The 25,448-nt window shown below is 38.2% G+C and overlaps 1 protein-coding gene across 2 annotated transcripts in view; it reads right to left on the minus strand.

Moving 5' to 3' along the window:
- FGD6 (FYVE, RhoGEF and PH domain containing 6) overlaps positions 1 to 25,448 on the minus strand; it is a 111,610-nt gene that overhangs the window by 37,673 nt on the left and 48,489 nt on the right. For both annotated transcript variants that reach the window (XM_081309293.1, XM_081309292.1), the window contains exons 4-8: positions 20,236 to 20,303; positions 20,101 to 20,131; positions 11,065 to 11,216; positions 7,556 to 7,712; positions 4,974 to 5,061 (exon numbers count right to left, since the gene is read on the minus strand). In XM_081309293.1, the coding sequence (XP_081165419.1) occupies positions 4,974 to 5,061; positions 7,556 to 7,712; positions 11,065 to 11,216; positions 20,101 to 20,131; positions 20,236 to 20,303 (496 nt within the window). The remainder of the gene's footprint in view (positions 1 to 4,973; positions 5,062 to 7,555; positions 7,713 to 11,064; positions 11,217 to 20,100; positions 20,132 to 20,235; positions 20,304 to 25,448) is intronic.

Consider the following 25,448-nt stretch of genomic DNA (forward strand, 5'->3'; position numbering starts at 1 on the left):
GGGAAGGGATTGCTGCAAGTGCTCTGTGTTGAGAAAGGCTGATCTGGATCATCACAAGGAAATGGAAAGAACAGGGATCAGAGGAGCAAGAAAACTTGTTGGTAGATCCTACTGGGAAGAGGTGAGAGGGAAGGATTTCAGTCCTTCCCACAATCTCGTGCCTGGGAGACATGAAGAATGCTTTGACTCCTCAGTGTTTCTTCGTGATCCAGCCAGCCAGCAAACATTCATTGGTGCTACTGCATGAGGGTTGTGAACCTCATAAGAAGGAGCAATTTTTCACTTCCCTGAGGCTTTTTTTTTAAATATTTTTTTTAGTTGTAGTTGGACACAATATCTTTATTTATTTTTATATGGTGCTGAGGATCGAACCCATTGCCTCACACATGCAAAGCAGGTGCTCTACCACTGAGCTATGGCCCCCAGTCCTTTCCCTGAGGCTTTCAATTGACTGAGTCCCCAACATGTGTCGTGATCTGTGCCAGACATAATGGGGGACAGTAAAGACAATTCCTACCCTGCAGACACATGAGGGTAGGAAACAAGCATCAAAAGTAAATTAATGTGGCTCCTAGACAATGTCTGCTTCCCTCCTGATTGCTGCTTCTTGATCTCCATTCTTCACAACCTAAAATAGGATCTGAACCCCAAACAGACTTAATCTAGCCCAATGCCCTGGCACAGAGTAACCAGTATGAAAGAAAATTTACAAGCTTTTAGGCTTAAATTAAGTAAATCACTTTATTTTTCCTTAAATATTTCATTATATAACTGTACATATTCTCCTAGATCCCATATGTGGCTTAATTAATACTATTTAGGTGAACTTTGCAGGACATGTCACCTCTCCAGATGTGCTAGATCCTACTTGGAGTTGATTAAAAAAAAAAAAATTCTACCAAGAATTCATTTTATTCATTCATTCAACTTTTGCTGTTTGGAGGACTGAGCTTGTGAATGCAAGGCAAATGCTCCCCTACTGATAATTTAGTTGGAAGATTTTTGCTACAATAAAGGAAGAGATAGGCTCAGTAGAATACCCCAAAGAACCTAAAATTGTCCAGGAAAAAAAAAACGGTGCAAAACAAAAGGATGGTTATTTGAACAAGAGTGAGGACTGCTGTTAGCAGGGGATTTCCACTTAATCTTTCTCTAAAGAATTCCAAAAGAAATCCTACTTTATCAGTCCTTTATCTATGCATTTCTCAATCTTCCCCTCCAAAGAAAGCAAACTGGGTACAAATCTCTACACTCCAAGGCAGGCACAGGAACCATCCCCCATTCTGCCTAAAATATGTGATAAATTAACATTACTACAAGGAGTTGTCTCAAATAAATTCTCATTCTTCCTTTCTGCTCCTATACATCTTATGCATCTGGAATACCTTTAAATTCCAAAACATAAATCAAAGTACTTATTTTAACAAGGTTATTTTGCAGGACTAAATCAATTGAGTTGTTTATCCATTGGGGACCCATTTAATTAACATACTTAAAAAGATGCAAACTTAAGACTTAAAGTCTAAACATAAGTGTGTAGACAGGGTCATGTTGGCAGTAGCAGTAGAAAAACATCTTACAAAATAGGGAACAATCAGATCATAACAATCAATAAATGGGCCAAGGAACTGAACAGACACTTCTCACAAGATGATAAACAATCAATCAACAAATACATGAAAAAATGTCCAACATCTTTACCAATTAGAGAAATGCAAATCAAAACTACATTAAGATTTCATCTCACTCTAGACAGAATGGAAGCTATTAAGAATACAAACAACAATAAGTCTTGGCGAGGATGTGGGGGAAAAGGCACACTCATACATTGCTGGTGGGACTGCAAATTTGTGCAGCCAATCTAGAAAGCAGTATGGAGATTCCTTGGAAAATTTGGAATTGCACTACCATTTGACCAAGCTATCCCCCTCCTTGGTTTATACCCAAAGGACTTAAAAACAGCATACTACAGTGATGCAGCCACATCAACGTTTATAGCAGCACAATTCACAATAGCTAAATTATGGAACCAACCTAGATGCCCTTTTATAGATGAATGGGCAAAGAAACTGTGGTATCTACATACAATGGAATATTGCTCAGCATTAAAAGAGAAAAAAATCATGATATTTGCAGGGAAATGGATGGAGTTGGAGAATATCATGCTAAGTGAAGTTAGCCAATCCCAAAAAACCCAAGACCAAATATTTTCTCTGATATGTGGATGCTGATCCATAATGGGGGTGGGGGATGGGAGAACATGGGAGGAATGGAGGAACTTTAGATAGGGCAAAGAGGAGGGAGGAGAAGAGAGGATGGGCATGGGGGTAGGAAAGAGGGTAGAATGAGATGGACATCATTACCCTAGGAACATGTATGAAGACACGAATGGTGTGACTCTACTTTGTGTACAGAGACATGAAAAATTGAGTTCTATATATGTTCTATGAATTGAAATGTATTCTGCTGTCATGTATAACAAATTAGAATAAATAAATAAATTTAAAATTTCCCGGATAGCTTTCTGGAATCTAACACTGATCTAATTTTTTTAGGAGAAGGGGTGTGGGTGTCACTATATTACAGATAAAAGATGTAGTCCCTGACCTCAAGAGTTTATAAGCAAATTAAGGAAGTCATTATTTCAAGTGGCATAAATATTAGCAAATTTACAAAGTATCACATGAATATCTGCTAAGTCACATGGTACTGATACTAAAGGGTCACAGAAATGGGGGAAATTGGAGATGGCTTCAAAGATAATGGAGGACTTCAGCTCAGGCTTGGAGGAAGGGAACAGTCTGAATTCATGGAAAGAAAAGACACTGGAAAAATAATTCAGCTTATTTTTTTTAGTTCTAACTTTGTGACCTCAAACAAGCCATTCATCATCTTTGCCCCTCAACCAATCTGCCGTTACTGAGGGCTTGCTATATATAAGGTATTATGCATCACTTGAATAATGGGTAAGATTTTCCACTTTAAAAAACAGGGGAAACTGGTTTAAGATTAAGCAGAGGCAAATCAAAACTAAAAATAACTCTAAGTTCACATGATGTAGGTATTATAAAACAAATCAAATCTGTTTTCTTAAAAAGAATTTTTAAAACTGGCTTCTACCAATTCACCATTTCACAAAAATAAACTCAGCATGCAACCTAAATTAACCACAGGTAGCTTTTTTACTATTCATATCAACCATAGAGTGGGGAAAATTTGTTTTTCCCATTATATTTTCGAAATCATGATGCTTCTTTCTCACATTTGAAACCACAGTTGTCTTTTGCCACTAAAAACAGTACTCATTCGACAGCTGTGGAAATAGCCTGTGCTATTCAATAGCTAGTTTATGACAGGGCATTGGATTTATCTAGCAAAAACACAACATGTGTATCAGTACTTCCTTTTGCCCTGTGTATTCAAAATCTCTGCCAAAAATGAAAGAAAGTGCAGATGGCCAGGATATCCTTCAATTATTTGGTTTGCTTTATGTCATTCCAGAGAGAAATCTAGTGACCAATTCACAGTTAGAAATTAAAATTAAATATTTGACATGCCTTGGGTAGCAGGTCCTGGGGCTAAAAGGCTTGCCTTTCTCATCTGCAGTCTATCTGTCACTAGCAAGGTTGGAAGGCCTAAAACCTTTGTGTAAAGGGAAATGGGGATATCCTGGTTTTCCAGGATTCACGTACTACCTCCTCTATAGCTCTTTTTAAGATAAAGCGATTAAGGAGAAAAACATGCACATCATTTCCTAAAGACACTAACTGGAGCCAAGTACCTCAAAAATCTGTTTACATAAAATTACAAAAATTAACTAGAAAGTTAAGGTGGCATTTCAATGTTCTTCTCCACTTTGAAACAAGTATATGTATATTATATGCACATGTATATGTATATTAAGCCACTGCACATGCAATACATTTCAGCAAATATTCCAGGGCACCTAGTAGTATGTGTTATATATTGTGTTTGGTATGGAGACTATGTCCATTAGTTTTTTTTTTTTTAATTTTTATTCTAATTTGTTATATATGAGAGCAGAATGCATTAAAATTCATATTACATATATAGAGTGCAATTTTCCACATTTCTGCTTATATACAAAGTATAGTCACACCATTTGTCTCTTCATATATGTACTTAGGGTAATGATGTCCATCTCATTCCACCATTTTTTTTTTACCCCCTTGTCTCTTCCCTCCCTATCCCTCCCCTTTGCCCTATCTAGTCCATTAGCTTTTTTGTGGAGCCAAACCACTTAATCTCTAAAAGCTTTGTTATGGTTTGAATATGGGGTGACCCCCTAAAAACTCCTGCAGGAATATGTTAATGCAGGAATATTCAAAAGTAAAACGACAGATATGAAAACTATAACCTAATCAGTCCATCCTAGTTTGAATGGACTGACCGGGTGGTAACTGAGGCAGGTGGGGCATGGCTAGAGGAGGTGGGTCACTGGGGGCATGCCCTGAGGGGGTTATCTTCCTCCTTCCCCTTTCTCTCTCTGCTTCTTGAATAGAGTAGCTTCCCTCCAACATGCCCTTCTGCCATGATGGTCTGCCTTACTGTGGGCTCAGAGTAATGGAGCTGGCCCACCATGGACTGAACCTCTGAAATTGACAAAAATGAACTTTTCCTCCTATAAGTTGCCCTTCTTAGGTATCTTTTGGGGATTAATAATATTAATCATGAATGATTCAAGGTTGTTGTGGGGTTGGGATGGTGAAAGATGATCACAGCAAAAGGAGTTACATGTATGAATGCCCAGAGGTAAGAGTGCTCAGGAAAAAACAAAGATCTAAAAGTAGGTCAATTCAGGGGAATGTATGTGTGAAATATATAAACATACCATAAATTCATGCATTAAGTAGAGTGGCTACTGGAAATCATAGAAAAAGACATTCTGAGGAAAGGCAGAGCTTCGTCAGGGCAATAGGGTTGGGTGGCTGGTGAAGCATGGAGAAGCCCACCTGTCAGCAGCAGCCTGTACTGAGGGATCCTCTGAACTGGCTTGAGCAGGTAGTGCTTGAGGGCCAGATTAGCACAACGCGGGCTCATCTGAAAGGAAGAGACATCCAGAGTAAACACCATGTTGCCTAAGAAGCAAGAGACGCAGGTTCAAGAGCTCAGGAAGCCAAACTTGAAACAGCCAGCAACTGTGAAGGGGACTCAGAGATGCTCCCTTTCATGGTGAGGGACAGCTATTCACACTGTTCACAGCTATCATGCTGCAAGGGAAGCCATAGCCAGACTCACCACCAAGGCCCATCTCTCCTGAAGGAGATCTCTGAAACCCCTGCTCCCAGGGAATACTTATTCTCCGCTCTCTCACAGAACATGATGGCCACAGTCTGCGTTCCCTACTCAGGAGTTCCCACACAGAGGTAAATTTGCCAATGTAGTTCTAATTACAAACCCCAAAGGACTAAGAAGGAAATGCTCAGCCCCCCAAATAAGGTGGCAGAAATAAAACCTCTGAGAATTGGACTCACATGATAATCAGGGCCTTGGGGTCAATATGCTCATAACAACAACAGAGTGGTGGTAGGGAGACCCATAGAAATTAAAGATAACCCCAAGAGCAGACTTGTAAGCATGCTTTCTCTTACAAGGCTGAGGATGCAAAAACCTTTTTCAGCTGGGCATATAGCTCAGTTGGTAGGGTGCTTGCCTCAAGTGCACAAGGCCCTAAGTTCCATCCCCACCACCACTTAAAAAAAAAAAAAAAAAAAAGCCAGCCTCAGCAAAAAGAAAGGTTCTAGTCTCTGAATAAAACACAAAAACCTTTTTCAGATGAATGACCCTATAAAAATCAGTTGCCAAATAAAAGTATATGTAGGATGTAGGATACAGGTGTGGTACACTTGTCTGTAATCCCAGTGATTTGGGAGGCTGATGCAGGAGAATCGCAGGTTCAAGGCCAGCCTCAGCAAATTTACAAGGTCCTAAGCAACTAATAGAGTTTTCAAAAGAAAAAAATTTAAAAAGGGCTGGGGATGTGACTTGGAGGTAATCCCCACTACTCAATCCCCACTACAAAAAAAAAATAAGTACATACAGGAACTTTGATGGTGCTGGGGGTCAAACATACGGCCTTACACATACTAAGTATATACTCTACCACTAAGCCACATCCCAAACCTGGGACCACATTCTGAATTGACCTTAAAAGCATCTAATTCTGCCTTCAAAGCTCTTTTCCTCATTATTTATAACAGACATACTGAAGCTCACCCATTCTCCAATCCAAGAGTTTACTTGGAGGTGGTATCAAAATGGCCAAGTAAAAACAATTCTGCATTCATTTTATTTGTACAGGGGCACACTACCACTGAGTTATGAACCCGTGCCTTTTAAAATTTTGTATTTTGAGTCAGGATCTTGCTGAATTGCCAAGGATAGCCTCAAACTTGCAATCCTTCAGCCTCAGCCTCCAGAGTGGCTAGGATAACAGACATGTGCTACAGCACCCAGCTTATACTTTATTTTTGGTAGCATAAAGACACCACAGGAGAGGAAAAGAAGAAAAATGGACTGCAAGTGATTTTAAGTCAAATTATTTGTCTATTGCACAAGTGAGAAATAAGTAATGTTGTTATATTTTTGAAGAATAGCTGGAATTCACTTACTCTTTTAGTTTTGAAACAAAGAAATAAATGCAAAATATAGTAATCCAATCAGTAGAGTGGACTTACCTTACTTTAAAAATTAAGTGTCATTTTATCCCTTAGAGCTTTGAATCAAAACAAGAAGTTTCAGATGACACATGCAATAGGCAGATGCTTAATTTTTCTTAACTTTGACATTGAAACTGCTATTTATTTATCTAAAGGAAAATGTAAATTCTATTTCCCTCTCACAGGTACAGGTTGTTGGGCAAATAAAAAAGTTAAAAATAAAAAATGCTTCCTAGAGAACTCAGATTCATTGAGACAGAAAGCAGAGGGTGTGTGAGGGCTGGGGGAGAGGAAGGTAAGAGTCAATGTTTAATGATTACAGGGTCTCAAGTGCTATAAGATAGAAAGCATTCTAGAGGTATGGTTGCAAAATGATGTCCATAACCTTCCCAAACTGCACGCTTAAACATAAAAAACGCCAGTGTGGTAGTGCACACCTGTGATCCCAGCAACTCCAGAGGCTGAGGCAGGAGGATCATAACTCAGGGAGAATCTGTCTCAAAATAAAACATTTTTAAAAAGGGCTCAGGATGGAGCACCCCTGGGTTCAATCCCCGCTATTAAAAAAATAAATAAATAAAGAAGCTAAGATGGTAAATTTATGTTTTGTATTTTACCAAAATTTTATAAAAGTCCTATCAAAATACTGTTTTCCAAGACAAAATAGTTCAAAGGGCAATAACAGATTTTCAGAATTAAATCCTGTACACTGAGTTTTCACTATTTGATTTGACTAATTCCTTCTTTGATTTAGAAGGTATTCTATTTTAACACATTTTGGGTTGCAAGCTTCATTTTCAATGACCTTAAATTATTATTAAAGCTCTAAAAAAAATAAGGAAAAGGAAATGTTCAACATTAGATGGTACAAATACCTCAAATTCTCTAACAACAGCAGCAAAGCCTGGGTTTTTCTTGCATTGCTCATCCAGCAAAGCTATATTCTTATCAAATTCTTTGATATATGTAGAATACATTTTTAGATATGGTCCCTTCTTTACAAAGATATCAGCAATTCTTTGTTGTTCGGTCCTATGGATAGAGGAGAGAGAAACAAAAATATAAAAGGAGCGAATGTTATTAGTGTATCCAAAACACATCCAGTCATGTGCATGGAAGCCACCGGCTATCTCCCTCTCTTCTTATAAGACACATCCCCAATCTACTCTTCTCAAGTTCCCCTTCCGCCATCACATTTTGCCTGAACTCTGCCAGATGACTGGTCTCCCTACTTCCATCCTTGTCCCCTATAGCCCATTCTTGAGTGCAACCTGAGAGTCTAAGAAATGTACATTTCCTGTGCCCTCGAATGATCCTCTATCACACTTAGGATAACAAACTCCTTTTTAATTAATTAATTAATTAATTAATTAATTAAATTTATTTTCCCCCTTTTTTGCAGTGCTAGGGATTTGGAGCACGATAGGCAAGTGCTCTACTACTGAGTGCACCCTTATACCTAAAAATAAACTCCTTATCTTGGGGTGTAAAGCCCTCCAGGGACCGCTGCTGCCCACCTTTTGACCCAGGCCACCCTTCTCTCCCCTCTCCCACTATTCTCTAAAACAGTGGCCCTCTTAATACTCTTTGAATGTACCAGAGTTCATTCCCACTTCAGGCTTTCACTGTGGATGCCCAGGCCTGGACATACAGAACATGGCTGGCTCCTCCTTTACACTCTGACGTCAGTTTACACACTCCTCCTTCTCAGAGGGCCTTTCTTGGCCACCCAGTCCTCACACACTACTCCAGCATTGTATTCATCTCTGAAGATCAGAAACTGCTTCTGATATTTGCCTTGTCTATTTTCTGGTCCTTCCTCTCTAAAATGTCTGGAAGCAAGTGCCTTGATGTTTTGTTTTTTTCCGGTGCTAAGGATGGAACCCAGGACAAGTGCTCTACCACTAAGCTACATGCCTAGCCCCATCCTGTCTATTCTGTGAACTATGATATGCTCTGCATACTACAAGCACAGACTAGAACACAATATATATAAACTCTTGTTGAATGTAAAGTGAAATATTTCATTAACTGTTATTAAGAGTCAATGGGGGGGCTGAGATCATAGCACAGTGGTAGAGCACTTGCTTAGCATGTGTGAGGCATGGGTTCGATTCTTAGCACCAAATATAAATAATAAATAAATAAAGGTTCATTGACAACCAAAAAATATATTAAAAAAATAAAGTCAATGGGAAAGTTGGGTGCAGTGGCATACACCTGTAATCCCAGTGACTTGGGAGTCTGAGGCAGGAGGATCAAAAGTTCAAAGCCAGCCTCAACAACTGGCCCTAAGCAACTTAGTGAGATCCTGTTTCAAAATTTAAAATGTAAGGGCGGGGGTGGGGTGGGGGTGTGTGACTCAGAGGTAAATTGCCTCTGGGTTAAATTCCCAGTACCCCCCCCCCCACAAAAAAAATGTCAATGGAAAAATGTTATGTCAGAAACTTAGAAAAATAAAGAAAATGCTCCCAACCAAGTACTGGGGATTGAAACTTGAACATGTTCTACCACTGAGCTACATCCCAAACCCCACAAAATATGTCAATTCAAAGACTTCTTAGAAGAAAAATATTTTATTAGAAAATATCTTTTTTTTGGGGCTGGGGATGTGGCTCAAGTGGTAGTGCGCTCGCCTGGCATGCGTGCAGCCTGGGTTCAGTTCTCAGCACCACATACAAAGAAAGATGTTGTGTCCGCCGATAACTAAAAAATAAATATTAAAATTCTCTCTCTCTCTCTCACTCTCTCTTTAAAAAAAAAAAAGAAAATATGTTTTTTTTAAAGATGTTGATAAATCTTTATTTTATTCATTTATTTATATGTGGTGCTAAGAATCGAACCCAGTGCCTCGCACCTGCTAGGCAAACTCTCTACCACTGAGCCACAACCCCAGCCCCAGTAGAATATATCTTAACCAAGGATTTGAAGAATTTTATATTAGCATAAGGGAAGCTTTTTCCATATTTGTAGTTTTCATTATCCTAGTTTTTAGGAATGCTTAATATTTTCATACAGAACATCTATGGATCTAAATTTGAGGTAACTTTTAGTAAAAGCAAAAAATAAACAAAAAGAAGCAAAAATATATTTAAATCCCCAAACACTTGTAGAAATATGCATATATTTTAAAGAGAATTCATATTTTAAAAATATTTTTATAAGGAAAAAATAAAGCATGTATAAGAATGTTTTTTTAATTATACTTTATTTCTATTATGACTTTTAAAAACTACTTTTAGTCATCCCTCAGTCCTTAATTGTGTTATTTTATACTCACGCTATAAATAAGTATTAATTGCTTATCTAACATGGTTCCCAACATGTAGAGGCACAACATTTCTAACATAGGCAAAGGTATTTTTCTGGATTGGGAAACTTTATCAAGAAACTAAGTGATGCTATTCTTCTTTTTTTTTTTTTTTTTTGTGGTATTGGAGATAGAACCAAGGGCCTCCTGCAAGATAGGCAAGTGCTCTGCCACTGAGCTACATCCCCAGCCCATTATTTTGTGACTCTTACCATTTTGTATTCCCCAATGGGCTTCAATAATATGTTCAATCCTCCTAGACCAATCTTTCTACAAATTTCCACAATGTCACTAAAGTTTCTGCTTCTTTTCCTCAATCTAATATAGACAGCCTCCAATAATACCTTTTAGTATTTTCTTCCTGTTCTGAAATCTATAGTTTCTATAATGTCACATCTGTAATTTTGTCTTTGGCAAACAAAACAAACAAAAACAGTGAATGATCTCTTTCAAAATGCATGGGGCTGGGGTTGTGGCTCAGTGGTAGCATGCACGAGGCACTGGGTTCGATCCTCAGCACCACATAAATGTAAAATAAAGATTTTGTGTCCACCTAAAACTTAAGAATAACATTTTTTAAAAAATGCAGTTAGTTTCCTGACCTAAAACTCTAGAAGATATATAAAACATTTAAAAACTTCTCTAGCGTGAAAATATTGATGGGGCATATAGCTAAGTGTTAGAACACATGCATGCATGAGGCCCTGGGTTCCATGCTCAGCACCAAAAAGGAAAAAAGAAAAAAAAAAAAAAAACTTCATCATCAAAGGTCCCTTATAGAAAGTTAAGTCCATGGTGGGGTGTGTGTATGGGGGGAGTTAAGTCTACCGAGTGCGGGCCCTTCTTGTCTGAGCAAGCATTACTGAAGAATTGTTTAAGTGGTATGTGTTGAACTCAGTGGGCCAAGGTTATGAATTCTGGCCACTCCAAATCGTCAATCTACAAGTAATTGTCAAGAAAATTCAGTCTATTAAAACAAGGTAAGAACAACACCTTCCTGTCACAGATGGGGTTATGGCTTCACTTAAAATTGGAAAATTTTGGAGAGCCCAAAACTCAGTATATTATTTTTACCAATTCAACATTCTTTCCTCCAGTTCTTTCAGGAGATCCCGGTTGAGCTCATAGAGCTGAGGCAAGTAGTACAAGATCTGATTTAGGATCCGGTCCTCAATCACTGGCTTCCCAAGTTGCCTGGAAGCATGGGCTACAGCATCCCGGAAATCCTATTATAGTTCAGAGGAGGAAAAAGAATATTATATATATATATATATAAAACTTTATAAAAAGTATTCCCCCCATCACCCTCTTCCCTAAAATGATATAAACTGCAAAGTTCTATTTCCCACACAGAATAACAAATCAAAAGAACTCAATTCTTGCTATCCCACTCAGCAGACAGGAAATTTTTAAGAAATTACAAGGCTAGGGCAGATATTTGATTTTAAAACAGACTATGATGTTTCTCTTAAACCTTTTAGTTTCGTCAGGAAGGTGTCTAGAAATTATATTGCAATTCTAGATTTTAAAAATACTCCAAAATCATAATATAAACACAACCATTTAAAAAAGTCCTTAGGAGATCTTAACTGTCAGAAATATGAAGTCCATGTGGTCTGTTTTCAGAATATTGTATTTAGCTTTAATTGGGATGTAGCCCTTCCCTTTGCCCACCCCAATTTTAAAAATAGAAATTGTGGGGGTGGGGTTGTGGCTCAGAAGTAGAATACTTGCCTAGCAAGTGTGAGGCCCTGGATTTGATCCTCAGCACCACATAAAAATAAATAAAATAAAGGTATTGTGTCCAACTACAACTAAAAAATAAGTATTTTTAAAAAATTAGCCAATTGTGTGAATCACAACTCCTGGCTCCTCCTATCAGGGTGAGGGGGCAGTGCTGCCTTAAGGATAAAAACAAGGGGGCTTCTCTCCCAAGTGTGCTTGCTCGCCAGACTTTGCTCCGTAGCACACCCTTCTACAGAAGTAAAGTTTGCTTTGCCTACTTCCAAGCATGTTTAATTCCTTGTGGTACTCTGGTATTTCTAACATTAACTAATTTTATTATTTTTCTTCCTTCCTTTCTTTTTTTTTTTTTCCTCTTGGTACCAGGGATTGAACCCAGGGGCACTTAACCACTGAGCCACATCCCCAGCCCTTTATATATTTTTTCTTTTTAGACAGGTTTCACTAAGTTGCTGAGGATGGCTTTGAACTTGAAATCCTCCTGTCTCAGCCTCCTGAGCAGCCGGGATTACAGGTGTGCACCACCACACCAAACTAATTTTATTCTGGATTTAAAAGTCCCTCTTTTCATTTTCAGTGATCATTTTCCAACAACCAAAGCATTCTAGGTGAGGCATGCAGCCTCGTTTTTCTCATCTGTTGAAGGGGTATAATGGTTATGAGACTTCAATTAGATACTACACAAAATCTTTTGCCATGCATATCATGTACCCTGCACCAACAAAACATTTTAACTTTAGATCTTAATTTCTCCCCTCCCTTTAGCTAACCTTTCAATATATACTAGGATTTGGACTTTTCACAAATAAGAAAATTTCTCTTCACATATTTTTTCATTTTCTGTGCCCCATAAACCATCTGTACTGTGTTTTAATATGTCAACCCCATCACGCCCTATCACTCCAGATCTTGGAAAGGGTGGGGTAGTAGATAACTATTTGCCTAGATTTCCTTGTTCCCTGAGGGTGGGCCCGAGATGCAAGTGAAACAACAGTGGAATCTGAACGGAGGTCCAGAGGATTCAAAACATTTGTTCCTTTTTAGAAACAGTAGTTTTCAGCTGGGTATGGTGGTACACAGCTGTAATCCCAGTGATTTGGAAGGCTGAGGCAGGAGGATCACAAGTCCGAGGCCAGTCTCAGCAACTTAGCAAGGGCCTAAGCAATTTAGCAAGACCCTGTCTCAAAATAAAAAATAAAAAGAACTGGGGATGTGGCTCAGTAGTAAATTGCCCCTGGGTTAAATCCCCAGTGCCTAATAATAATAATAATAATAATAATAATAATAATAAACAACAATAGAAAAAAATTATTTTCATTAAAATCTTAAAGCTAAAGTAGGGTGAAATGATTCTCATCATGCTTTATTTTCTTTTACCTTTATTTCCAACTGCTTTCCTTTACGGATTCACTGGACAAATCAAATAAACAAAAGATACCATTTCCTCTCCTGATCCCTTCATGCCCCCAACCCATACATATGTTAGCCATATTTCTTCTGGATAAAGCAAAAACAAAACAAACAAAACCTCATGATCTAAAAGTACACAAAGAAATTTCTAAAGTATGGTTATTTTTTTCTTATTTTTTTTTAATTTTTATTTTTTTGCAACACTGGGGACTGAACCCAGGACCTTGCACATGCCAGTCAAGTGCTGACCACTGAGACATGTCCCCTCCCCTAAGTATGGCTAGTCTAGATAAGTCAAACCTATATTTAACAAGTGCTAAACCTCCCTCACTTAGGACTCAATACCTGAGATCATCTTTATTGGTTTTATTGTCACACTGGCCCAAAGGAAGCAGCTATAAACCAAAAGAACTAACCAAATTAAAAGAACTAACTTGTATAATTTAAAACAAGAATTTATAACTTGCATCAGCTCCAATCCAGAAAAACCACACAAAACATCTCCAGGAACCCAGTGGCTATTGGCCAAATTCCACCTCCCAACAGCTTGTTTCAATCATCACTCCCAATTACTAGGAGAAAATAGAGCTACTTAACACTTTTGAGAGTCATCAGATTGTCTGCTCTCAGGCAGACCTGTAGAATACAATGACAAATAACTGCCCAAGTTGTGAATATGTTAAAAACCCAGACATCTTCTTCAGTGTTGCTTTTTTTTTTTTTTTTAAACCAGGTTAGCAATTGGTAAAATTTAGACACAAGAGCTCCTTGCTCAGCAAAGCAGTGAACACTGCCCTTTCTTCTGGTAGAAGAAGGGATGTCTATGTTTGTCACTTGGCAGCATGGTAGCTTTTGTTTTCCAGTTGGAAAGTATTTCCTCAGCCATGACAAGGACAGTAGATGTTAGCTGCTAAGTAACTTAAGGACTCGGTCTGACACAGCTTCTGCCCGACTCTGCATTCCATGTCTGTCACCTCTGCCAAAAAGGAAACTTGTTTATTTAAGACACATTTAACAGAGACCGGCCATATCCAAAGTGGGCTGACCAGTGAGATGGCCATCTCTGAATGGAGGCCCTTGACACATACCATACAAAACTCTGCTTTCCCCAGCATTCCTAGATGTTTGTAGGCATCTCAGAAAGAACTGATGTACCATTGTGGGTTTTTGTTGTTGTTTTCGTTTGGTACTGGGGATTTAACAGAGGGATGCTTAACCACTGAAGGACATCTCCTGCCCTTTCTGTTTGTTTATTTAGAGACAAGGTCACGCTAAGTTGCTTAGGGCCTCACTAAATTGCTGAGGCTGGCCTTGAACCCGAGATCCTCTGACTCAGCCTCCTGAGTAAATGGATTATAGGTATGTGCTACCATGCCTGGCTCCATGAGGTCTTTTTTTTTTTTTTTTTAATTATGAGTAATATGTCAGAATAAAATAGAAAATTTAATACTTAAAAGAGCAAAAGACCAACATTTAATAAAGACTATAGGAATTTTGAGAGTATATACCCATAAGGCCTAGAAAGTTACATATTCTAAGCAGCACTTGACAAAGACTCTATGCTTGACCAAAGTAATCAGGTTCCTGAACCTTTTCTTAGGTCCACCTGTGTACTTTCCCTGTCAAATCCATCTTTAGTAAAAATCTTCAGCCCATGGTATCTGGCCCTGTTCCTCATCTGCCATCATCCCTCAGGTGATATGTGATCATGTTGGCCAATCTTCAGCAAGAATCCTGCTAAGCTGGCTTTGTTAGATAGAGCACCCTTAATGCTGAGGTTCCCTGTCGGTCATTTTCCATTCACTGATTCCCACTATGCTCCTTGGCTACAAACTCCCACTTTTCCATGCTGTGTTAGGGGTTAAGCCCACGCTTTCTCTGCCACTACAAAATCCCACTGCAATGGTCCCTAAGACTACATTGATAATTCTGGAGGAAACTGGCCTTACATGCTTTAACAAGTCTTATTGGATGATTTTTTTCTCCTGAGGATATCTGTGGATTTCTTGGTGCCTTTCTTAAAACAGAAAAGAGCACTGTGGCTGGGGGTGTAGTTCAGTAGTAGAGTACATACATGCTTAGCATATGTGATTCCTGGGTTCGATCCCCAGTACCCTCCCCCCCCAAAAAAAAAGAGCATTCCTTCCTCTGGGCCAATACAATTCACACACCAAGGCCTCCGACTTGGAATTTATGACCTCCATAATTACACAAAGCAGCAATGACCCCAATCTCACTCCCTCACTTCTTGGGCCACCATCCTCTGAAAGTAGTGCACTCTGCCCCACTGCCAGATGTAACTCATCACACAGGAACTACACACAGACTCCTTAATTTCTCAGCTCGTCATGAACCTCAGCCATTGCCAAAACTGGTGCCACTGGAAGGAGGTAACATCCTATTTTTTTATAAAAAGGATGATTACAACATATGTCTGGTTATTTTTCTAAATGTTAACAGCCAGGATAATTTGGGAAAGTGTGATGACACTTAAGAGCCAGAGGCAAAGCTATTTTGGACTAGAAGAATCTAAATTCACCAACACCTCGGAGACATCCATGAGGATGCAAGACGGCAGAATGAGCAGTTTGAAAATTAGATTCAGAGTTGACTTTTCCACTATAGGAAAAGTGGGTAATGAAAATAAAGGTCTAGGGGGGAAAAAGTGTGAAAATGTTAGGCAAGCTATAGAGATTACTGGTATCAACTAACTCACTCTGCTTCAGTCTTTCTAATATAAAATCCACCATAGTCTCTGCAAAATTTAACCACTCTTAGTTTTTGGTTCCACTAACCAAATTGCTTGTTCAAGTGGAATTTATAGAGATAAAAATGGACCTAAACATATCTTAATATCCTTAATAATTTTCCAAAAACATATAAATAAGAACCAGAATAACTTTAAATGGATCTTTAATTCCTTTAAGGTATTAACCTACTAGCCTTGACAGCTCTCATCACTTGGGGAAGACCCAGGGAAAAATCAATGCAAATAAAATCAAGTATGAATATCCGAGGCAATGAAGCACAAAACAGATGGCTTTGTTCATGGGGTCAGCCTTTATATCTCCAGAGCCACAGAAGAGAGACTTAATCACCAGCTGTCCCCGGTAGGATTCCTGACCTCCAGGCATTACTTAACCACTATCATGATGCAGTGGATTACAAAGACCACATGGACATACGAACAGGAAGCTCTGTAAGTAAAAATCATAAAGAACCACTTCATGTTACATAAGAGCAAAGCAGCTACTGAGGTCTAAGAGTCATGATAAATATGCAGTAATGAGTGAGAAAACACAAAGTAAAACTACAAAGGGGCAGTCCCCATCTTGACAATTTTTGACTTTGTTTTTAAAATGAAAAATATTTTCACAATGAAATTATTCTTCTGTTCCTTATGCACAGACCTGCTAATATCATTCAGAATCATCAAGGCAAAACTGTATAAAACATGACTGAAACCAACCCTTCATCTCAAGTTTCCAATCCCCTTTAAATAAGATTAGTAAGTAAAGATCATACTGTATCCCAAGTAACAAAGGTCTAGCTTCATTACCATCTTTAGAAGATGAAAGACTAGCATTTCTCTCATTTCCTAGGCAACTGAAAGAAATCTAAAAGCAAGCTAAAATGCCTCAGGAGACACCACATCCTATATAGCATGGTCGAAATTTCAAGAAACAATTTTTAATCAATTTCTACACAATCACAAAAGGCAAGAAGTCAGACAGATCAGACTTCAAAGCCTGGCTTTCACATTTAGTAGAGGCTTTCTTTTGACAGCTAGCTTATGCTCCTCACTTAAAAACTGGAAATAACACCCATTTGATATGAGGATTAAAACAGATAATTTGTGTAACATAGTTATACAATATAAGGGCCTTCAATAGAGGTCATTTATTGAATTAAAAGATTTGACAGTTTCAATGATCACATGAACCTCATTTAAGATCCACAAGGCCTTGGAAGCTCTGAAACAAGAGGCACATAGAAAGAGGGAAATACCAAACCAACATGGGAAAGGAGCCTCTGCAGCAAGACAAAGGCGCTCTTGACTATGAAACTTCATCAGTGAAGGGCCGTCCTATCAAGAACAAAGCTGCTCAGGAGTGAGGTTAGATGGCTACGTCATTACAACTCAACAGTAAATGATAATTAAATGGTTCCCAAGACTCAAAACAGGGTGCATTTAGTAGAACAGGATGAAGATTTTAAGATGAGACAAACATGGGAAATGAGGAAGCCTTCTATTCATTTTATAATGCAATTAAAAACAAATAAAAGATACAGACTATTTAGTATTAGGAATCAGAATGTTCAGGTGACCTTGCCTCCAGCTCTAAGATTTTATTTTTAAATTTGTTTTGTTTTGTTTTGTGATACAAGGGGCTGAACCCATGGCCTTGCACATGATAAGCAATTGCTGTGTACCACTAAGCTACATGTCCAGTCCTTACTATTTTATTTTCAGACAAGGTATCGCTAAGTTGCCTTGAACTTGAGATTCACCTGCCTCAGCCTTTTGAGCACCTGCAATTATAGGCATGCACCACTGCACCTGTCTACTCCATGGATTTTATTGAAAGTTTCTTAAATTTCCATTGGGATGATTCTCTCCACTTAAAAAAATTAGCGGCACAAAGATGGCTTATTACTAGTACTACTTAAGTATAACTTAACCAGACCATTGTTGTCTACAAGACCCCCAAGTCTATGATTGTTCCCTTTCAAATTATCTTTTATTCATATTATTTACTTGGATATGGTGATGCATACCTATGGATTTTCCAGCAATTTGGGAAGCTGAGGCAGGAGGATCACAAGTTGGAGGCCAGCCTCAGCAATTTAGTGAGTCTCAAAATAAAAAAATAAAAAGAGTAATCTCAGTGGCTCGGGAAGCTGAGACAGGAAGATAGTGAGTTCAAAGCCAGCCTCAGTAACAGCAAGGCACTAAACAACTCAGTGAGACCCTGTCTCTAATAAAATACAAAACTGGGGGGACTGGGGTTGTGGCTCAGTGGTAACTCACTTGCGTGAGGCACTGGGTTCGATTCTCAGCACCACATACAAATAAACAAAATAAAGGTCCATCAACAACTAAAAAATATTTTTAAAACAATACAAAACTGGGCTGGGTATGTGGCTCAGTGGTTGAGTACTCCTGAGTTCAATCCCTGGTACCACCCTCCAAAAAAAAAAAAAAATAAATAAAAAGGACTGGGAATGTAATGCAATGGTACAGCACTCCTGGATTCAATCCCCAGTACCAAAAAGCAAATAACATAACAAACAACAACACAACAAAAACCCAAACAAGCAAACCAACCAACCAACCAAACAAAAAACCACATCATATTATTTTATTTCATTACATCAGATGTCTAAGTTTCAGTGGGAGTATTTGGGGCACAGCAGCAAATGTACATTTAACTTGAAACTCAAACAATATGTTTGGGCAATAGAATATTGTGTTTACTTATTTTTAAAATAAATTACCAAAAAAAAAAAAAAAAAAACCAACCTTACCAATATAGTCAACAGCTAATTGGAGAAACTATTCATGTGGAATTATTTCTTGAAACCAATTAGCAGTGTGAAGGAAATTTTTAGAAAATGTTCCCAAAGCCAGAGATTCTTCATTCAGGAATTAGGCCTGTATGTTTCCAATGGACCAAGCAAACAGTGAAGGGGAATCATTTAGATAATAGCAATCATGCAACCCCTTTTTCATGTTCATCTGTATTTGTTAAGAGGAAAAATGAAGCCAGGTATGTTGGCATATGCCTGTAATCCTAGCTTCTCATGAGGCTGAGGCAGTAATACAGCAAGTTCAAGGCCAGCCTATGCAACTTAGCAAGACCCTATCTCAAAATTAAAAATAAAAAGGACTGAGAATGCAGTTCAGAAGTAGAGTACTTGCCTAGCATTTGCAAGACCTAGGTTTTAATTCCCAATACCATGGGAATTAAAGAAAAATGAAAACAATTACACTCACTGCAGGGACATAATGGGTATATATTTTGTGAAACTTCTTTTCTCAGCTATTAAGTTTAATTTATGATGATAATAATTACATCACATTAAGTAAAACTCCACTTCAAATTCTGTTTCATTGTTTCTTCTACTTTAGCCCTTTCTTATTGTTAAGTCTTAATATTTTACTGAAACATAATTGGAATAAAGTAACACTAAAAGCACTTTAACTGCAAATGCATAGTGAAACTTGTAAAAACTTGCAAGTACAAAGGAATGCATGAGAAAAAGGAATATGTGGTCAGAAGCATATAATTGTTTCCCAACAGGTCTGTTAAGTGTTGACAAGTAAAAAATTGAAAATAGAACTTTAAAAAGTTAGCTGTAAAAATGTTATTCCAAGTGTCTGTTCTTACAAGCTATTCAGCTAAGAGAAAAACAGTTTTGAACAAAAAAGAGAACATTCTTTCTACGCTGCTAATGCAAAATTCTACTAACAGCAGGTGACTTCTGCAAATGTCCAAGGAGATATATTATCACTTTGAAAACTCAATTTTATTATGAAGGCTGGGGATGCAGCTCAGTGCTACAGTAGAGTGCTTATCATGTATGAGGCCCTGGGTTTGATCTCCAGCACCACAAAAGGAAAATAGGAAAGAAAGTAGGAAGGAACGAAAGAAAGAAGGATGAAACAAAAGAAGCTTCTTTATTATGAAGATAGAAAGATTGAAGACTTTGGAGATACGAAAATAAAGGCTTTATTTTTTAGAAATCATCTGCATTTATCTACAAATACACAAGATACATACGTTTTAGAAAATGCCTACTTTTACATATGTGTGTGTGAATTTAAAGTCATAACCAGGTATTAGAAAACGTATGCATTGAATTCATTTAAGTTAGTTATGTTGAAAACTTTTTGGGGTAGGAAAGGTGCAAAAGGGGAAAGTCTTAGAGTTGAAAAAACTAGCAGATACTTACAATATGCAGAAGTTTTAACACATCCACAAATCTGCAAAACAAAACAAAACAAAACAAAAAACAGCAATGAAAAAATGTTTTAAATGAGCCAATGAAGAAAACAACAGTCCTCTGAATAGTAAACTAGATACCTACACTTTCTCTGAGCTCATGATCTCCTTGGCAATATGATGAACTTTACTTTTGATCCCAGCATCTTCATCCTGTGGATAAGAGTTCATTAAGAGAGCATAAGTCTAGGCCATACCACCCTAAATACACCTGATCTCGTATGATCTCAGAAAAGATCATGAACTCATGAAAGGATAAAGGAGGTCAGCTATTAGCAGTCAGGAATGAATTTCAGTTCTGATCTTACAAGTTTCCTACTAACATATGGTTCACACTGATTTAGAACATCTCAAAGGCCAACATGGAGCATTAGATGAGAGATACTCCCTGACACAGAAGTAGCTGAGAGCCGTGGGTAATAGGATTAATGGACTATACTGGGGAGCCCCAGGGCCTTGGTGCAGCAAAGCCATCAAGGTTTCAAAATGGAAAAGTTACATTCTGCAATGGAAAGGACCCTGATAGCTATTATATGAGTCCTTCAGGTACACATAAATAGCCACATAATTATTAATGAAATATCCAATGGGAATGCATAAAACGCTTCACCCTAAGTCCTTCTAACAGAGAAACAGGAGTACGATCTGAACAGGGTTCCTCATACCAAACACTAATTACAATGTAGCCACAGGATCTCTTAATTTCCTTAAAATCCCTTTTGGATATATGCTGTTAGAGTCAAGGCCATTTTACTCTAAAGATCCAAAATAAAATTCTGCTTTGTTCTTTCTAAGATGAGGTGTACCATGTTGTCCAGGCTGATCTCAAATTCCAGGGCTCAACCTTCAACAGATGAATGAATTTAAAAAATGTGGTACATACACGTGATGGAATATTATTCAACCATTAAGAAGAATGGAATTATGGCATTTGCTGGCATATGGATGGAACTGGAGAATATCAAGCTAAATGAAATAAGCCAATCCCAAAGAATCAAAGGCAGAATAGCTGAAATGAAATTTTTTTTTTTACTTCTTTGTATGTAAACTAAATGCCCTAGAGGGACAAAAAAATGTGCAGGTTTGAAATAAATAATAATACAGATGCCTCAAAAATAGATCTTAGTATTTTGTTGTTTTTAGTTTAAACATTGATAGAGCTGGCTTTGGCTCCAGGGAATTAGAGAAAATGTTTCTGTTTCTTTTTTTTTATAAAGAGATTCCTTTATTTTGTTCATTTATTTATAAATAGTGCTAAGAATTGAACCCAGTGCCTCACACATGCCAGGCAAGCGTTCTACCACTGAGCCAAAACTCCAGCTCCTTCATTTTTGTTTCTATGAAAGATCTGAACATGCAGTTCCTCAGTGAAGGGCAAAAAAGACTAAATAAGGAATAAGCAATTATGACATTTTAGATAGCTAGAGGTGAAAATTATGATTGCTGAATGAAAGAAAACCCAACCAATAGCAGAAGACCAAGAAGACCCACTTAAAACAGGAATCAGCCAAGGTCCAAAGTTCATTATTAGAAGAACTAGGGCGGACATGGGGATTAGCTCAGTGGACGAGAATTTTGAGACCCTGGGTTTGATCTCCCGCACTGCAAACTGTACACAAACACATGCAAAAGCATTGGGAAGAGATCCCAAATTTCCCAATATCTAACCAAAGAATTACTGTATTACACACTGAATTTCCCTTCAATATCTATGAGTGACCTTGTCATAGCCTCACAAACATTCACTGCTGAACATAAACCCACATTCCCACTCCCCTAGCAAGATTCAACAAATCCAAATATTCTGCAGTATTTGCATAATTTTTGTTTTTGTACCAGGAATTGAACGCGGGTACTTGAGCACTGAACTACACCCCAAGCCCTATTTTGTACTTTATTTAGAGACAGGGTCTCACTGAGTTGCTTAGTACCTTGAAGTTGCTGAGGCTGGCTTTGAATTCTCAATTCTCCTGTCTTAGCCTCCCAAGCCTCTGGGATACAGGCATGCACCACCACACCCAGCTGCATAAAATTTTTTTAATGAAACAAATTGTTAATTATAACATTAAAGTTCTCTTCTCTTTCTCCAGAAGTGACCACTAATCTTGCAATTACTGTATTTGTTCCTTCTAGGTTTTCATACTTTATCACAGAAGAGTTTACATGCAATAACAAGAAACCCTGACCTTTCTGTCAGAATGTAAATACGGTTAATTGTGAAAATAATCTTTAAAGGACAGTCAATTACTAGTCAAAGTATAGAACAACCTAGTACTAGCCTAGGATATCTGCCTTGCTCCTGGCTTGACCTTAGCTCTCACATTTATCGTTAAAGGGATAGTTAAATGAAGGTTGACCTCTAACCCTGTTATCATTCCTCTCTTCTAAGATAAGGTGTTGAATGATTGAGACTAATAGGTTGCATTAAGACTCAACTCCATTCATTCACCTTTTAAACTATGCTTAAAAAAAAAAAAAAAAGAGGGAGAGAGCAGGTATAGTGGCACAGGCCTATAATCCCAGCTACTTTAGAGGCTAAGGCAGGAGGATAACAAATTCATGGCCAGCCTGAGCAACTTAGCAAGAACACCCTCTTAAAAGAGCTGGGGATGCAGCTTAGTGGTGGAACACTTGGCTAGCATGTGCAAGACCCTTGGATTCAATCCCTAGCACCATACACACCACACAGACCATACACCTACAAACAGAGAGAGAGAGAAAGAAACTATATAGCTAACATCCCTGGGGAAGTCATAAGTGCAATCTGATCTTACAGATCACGTATCAATCATGCTTTAATAACCACAATTGCATACACATACATACCATACACACACTTGGATCACTATTATTTTGGAAAAATATTTAGCAAATCATTGCTTTTATATTATAATGGGTTTATCAGTATCATCTGTAGCTAGAAAGTTTAATGCTTATAAAATACAGTATAACTTTTAGAATTAGAAGTACATTAAGGGGAGCTGGGTGTAATGGTGCACATCTGTAATCTCAGTGAACTGGGAGGCTGAGTTGGAAGATCACAAGTTCAAAGGCAGCCTCAGCAACTTACTGAAGCCCTAAGCAACTTAGTGAGACCCTGTCTCATAATAAAAAATAAAAAGGATGAGGATGTGGCTCAGTGGTAAAGTACCCCTAGGTTCAATCCCCAGTACCGAGAGAGAGAGAGAGAGAGAGAGAGAGAGAGAGAGAGAGAGAGAGAGAGAGAAGAGGAGGGGAGGGGAGGGGAGGGGAAGGGAGGGGGAGAGGGGTGTGAACAGGATTTCAGCAAAGACATAAAAATGGCCAACAAATATATGAAAAGTTGCCTGACATAATTACTTAATAGGGAAATGTAAGTTAAAACCAATGAGATACAGCTTCACACCCACAGAATGGCTATATTTAAAAAAATAAATAAATAAAAGGTGTTGGCAAGGTTGTGGAAATAGTAGAACCTTTACACATTGCAGAGGGGCACAGTAGCCCTTGCTTATACTCTTTGATTCACACTTTCTGCTGTCACCTGATATCATTGAGGACAGAGTTTGTACTTCTTATCTTCCTTGTTATTCTGAGGTCATTTCCAAGAAAGAGGAGTCAGTACTATTTTATGCTGTCAATGTAAAATCTGAAGTTAGTAATTGATTTGCTAACATTTGATAGCAAGGTGATTAAAACAGCTCCCCACCAGCTGATTCACTGTTACATGGCTAAGCCTGACATGACCAATCATTAGGATAACCAGCTACGCTTAAATTTCAGATTCCCAGGCACCTGTCTTGGTCAGAGATGGAACATAAAAGTGTGTATTAGTGGGGGTTGGGGTTGTGGCTCAGAGGTAGAGCGCTCACCTAGCATGCATGAGGCACTGGATTCAATCCTCAGCACCACATAAAACAAAGATATTGCGTCCATCCAAAACTAAAAAATAAATATTAAAAAAAACAGTGTGTGTGAGAAGAGGGAATTAAAGACAGAGCCTTCAAGAAGCAAATAAGAGAGTAAATATGTACATTAATGATATATAAGGCCAACTATGAACCTGACATCTTGAAGGAAAGAAAGATCATAACCAGGTGGGTATGAAATCAGGACCAGCTTCACAAACGGTAAAGCATCTAATGAACTTCAATCATTTTTTTAAACAATCCATCAAACTTGCTTCCTAGTGTTAAGGCTCATAAAACAATACCCCAAAGCATGATGCTGTGACATGCTGACCACTTTGAATTATAGGAAACTGGAGGCCTATGAAGCAGCCTTAGACTCAAGGTCTCTCTAACCTTTTCTTATTTCTATCCACCCTCAAGCACAGGGAGGGGTTCTCACTGAAATTTGCTTAACTAACTAAAGAAAGTTCTTCCAAAAGAAATACAATTGCCTGGTTGGGGGTGGGGGTGGGGGGGTGGGGGGTTGTGGCTCAGAGGTAGAGCGCTGGCCTACCATGCTTGAGGCACTGGGTTCCATCCCCAGCACCACATAAAAATAAAATAAAGATATTGTGTCCACCTACAACTAAATAATAAATATTTAAAAAAAAAAAGAAATACAATTGTCTTGAATTTCCTCCTTAAAATCTCATTAATTGGAAAAAACTAACCCACAGAGTATAGTAAAAGGTCTTCATATATATTTACACTTCCCTCTATTCTTCTGAGAACTTCTACCTGAGAGACTGTGTCTGCATTATAAGACTACCTTTGTTCACAGTAATATCCTGCCCTCCCCCAATTTCATTTTCCCCTATGAGGAGGATGTTGAAGTTTCAACTATCTGGCCCTCTGCATATCATATTTTGTGTGGCTCCTATGGGATCACTAACAAATTTGCATGTTTTTCTTGTTGCTGATCTGTCCATTATCAGTTTATTTCAGCAGACTCAAATATGGAATCTTTAGATAGAAAAGTTTAGACTTTCCTATTCTAGCTACTGTACATACCCATAGATTAAAACCAGAAACATGAACTCTTCTTTCTTTTCTTTTCTTTTTTTTTGGGGGGGATACTGGGGAACCCAGGGGCACTTTACCACTGAGCTACACCCCTAGCATCCCTGGCCTTCTTTACGTAGAGATAGGGTATTGCTAAATTGCGGAGGCTGGCTTTGAACTTTTGATCCTCCTGCCTCAGCCTCCTGAGTCACTGGGGTTACAGGTACCGCCACACCTGGCCTGAACTCTTCTTTCTTGCCTCAGAGCCATCTTTTATCATTCACACCAGAATTGACAAGGCCTGTCAATTCATCCTTCTGAATATTTCTTTATTTTTTTTCCCATTGTTAGATTTCCATCATGTGGC

This window comes from Spermophilus citellus, assembly GCF_964194105.1.
Source record: "Spermophilus citellus genome assembly, chromosome: 10".
NCBI lineage: Eukaryota > Metazoa > Chordata > Mammalia > Rodentia > Sciuridae > Spermophilus > Spermophilus citellus.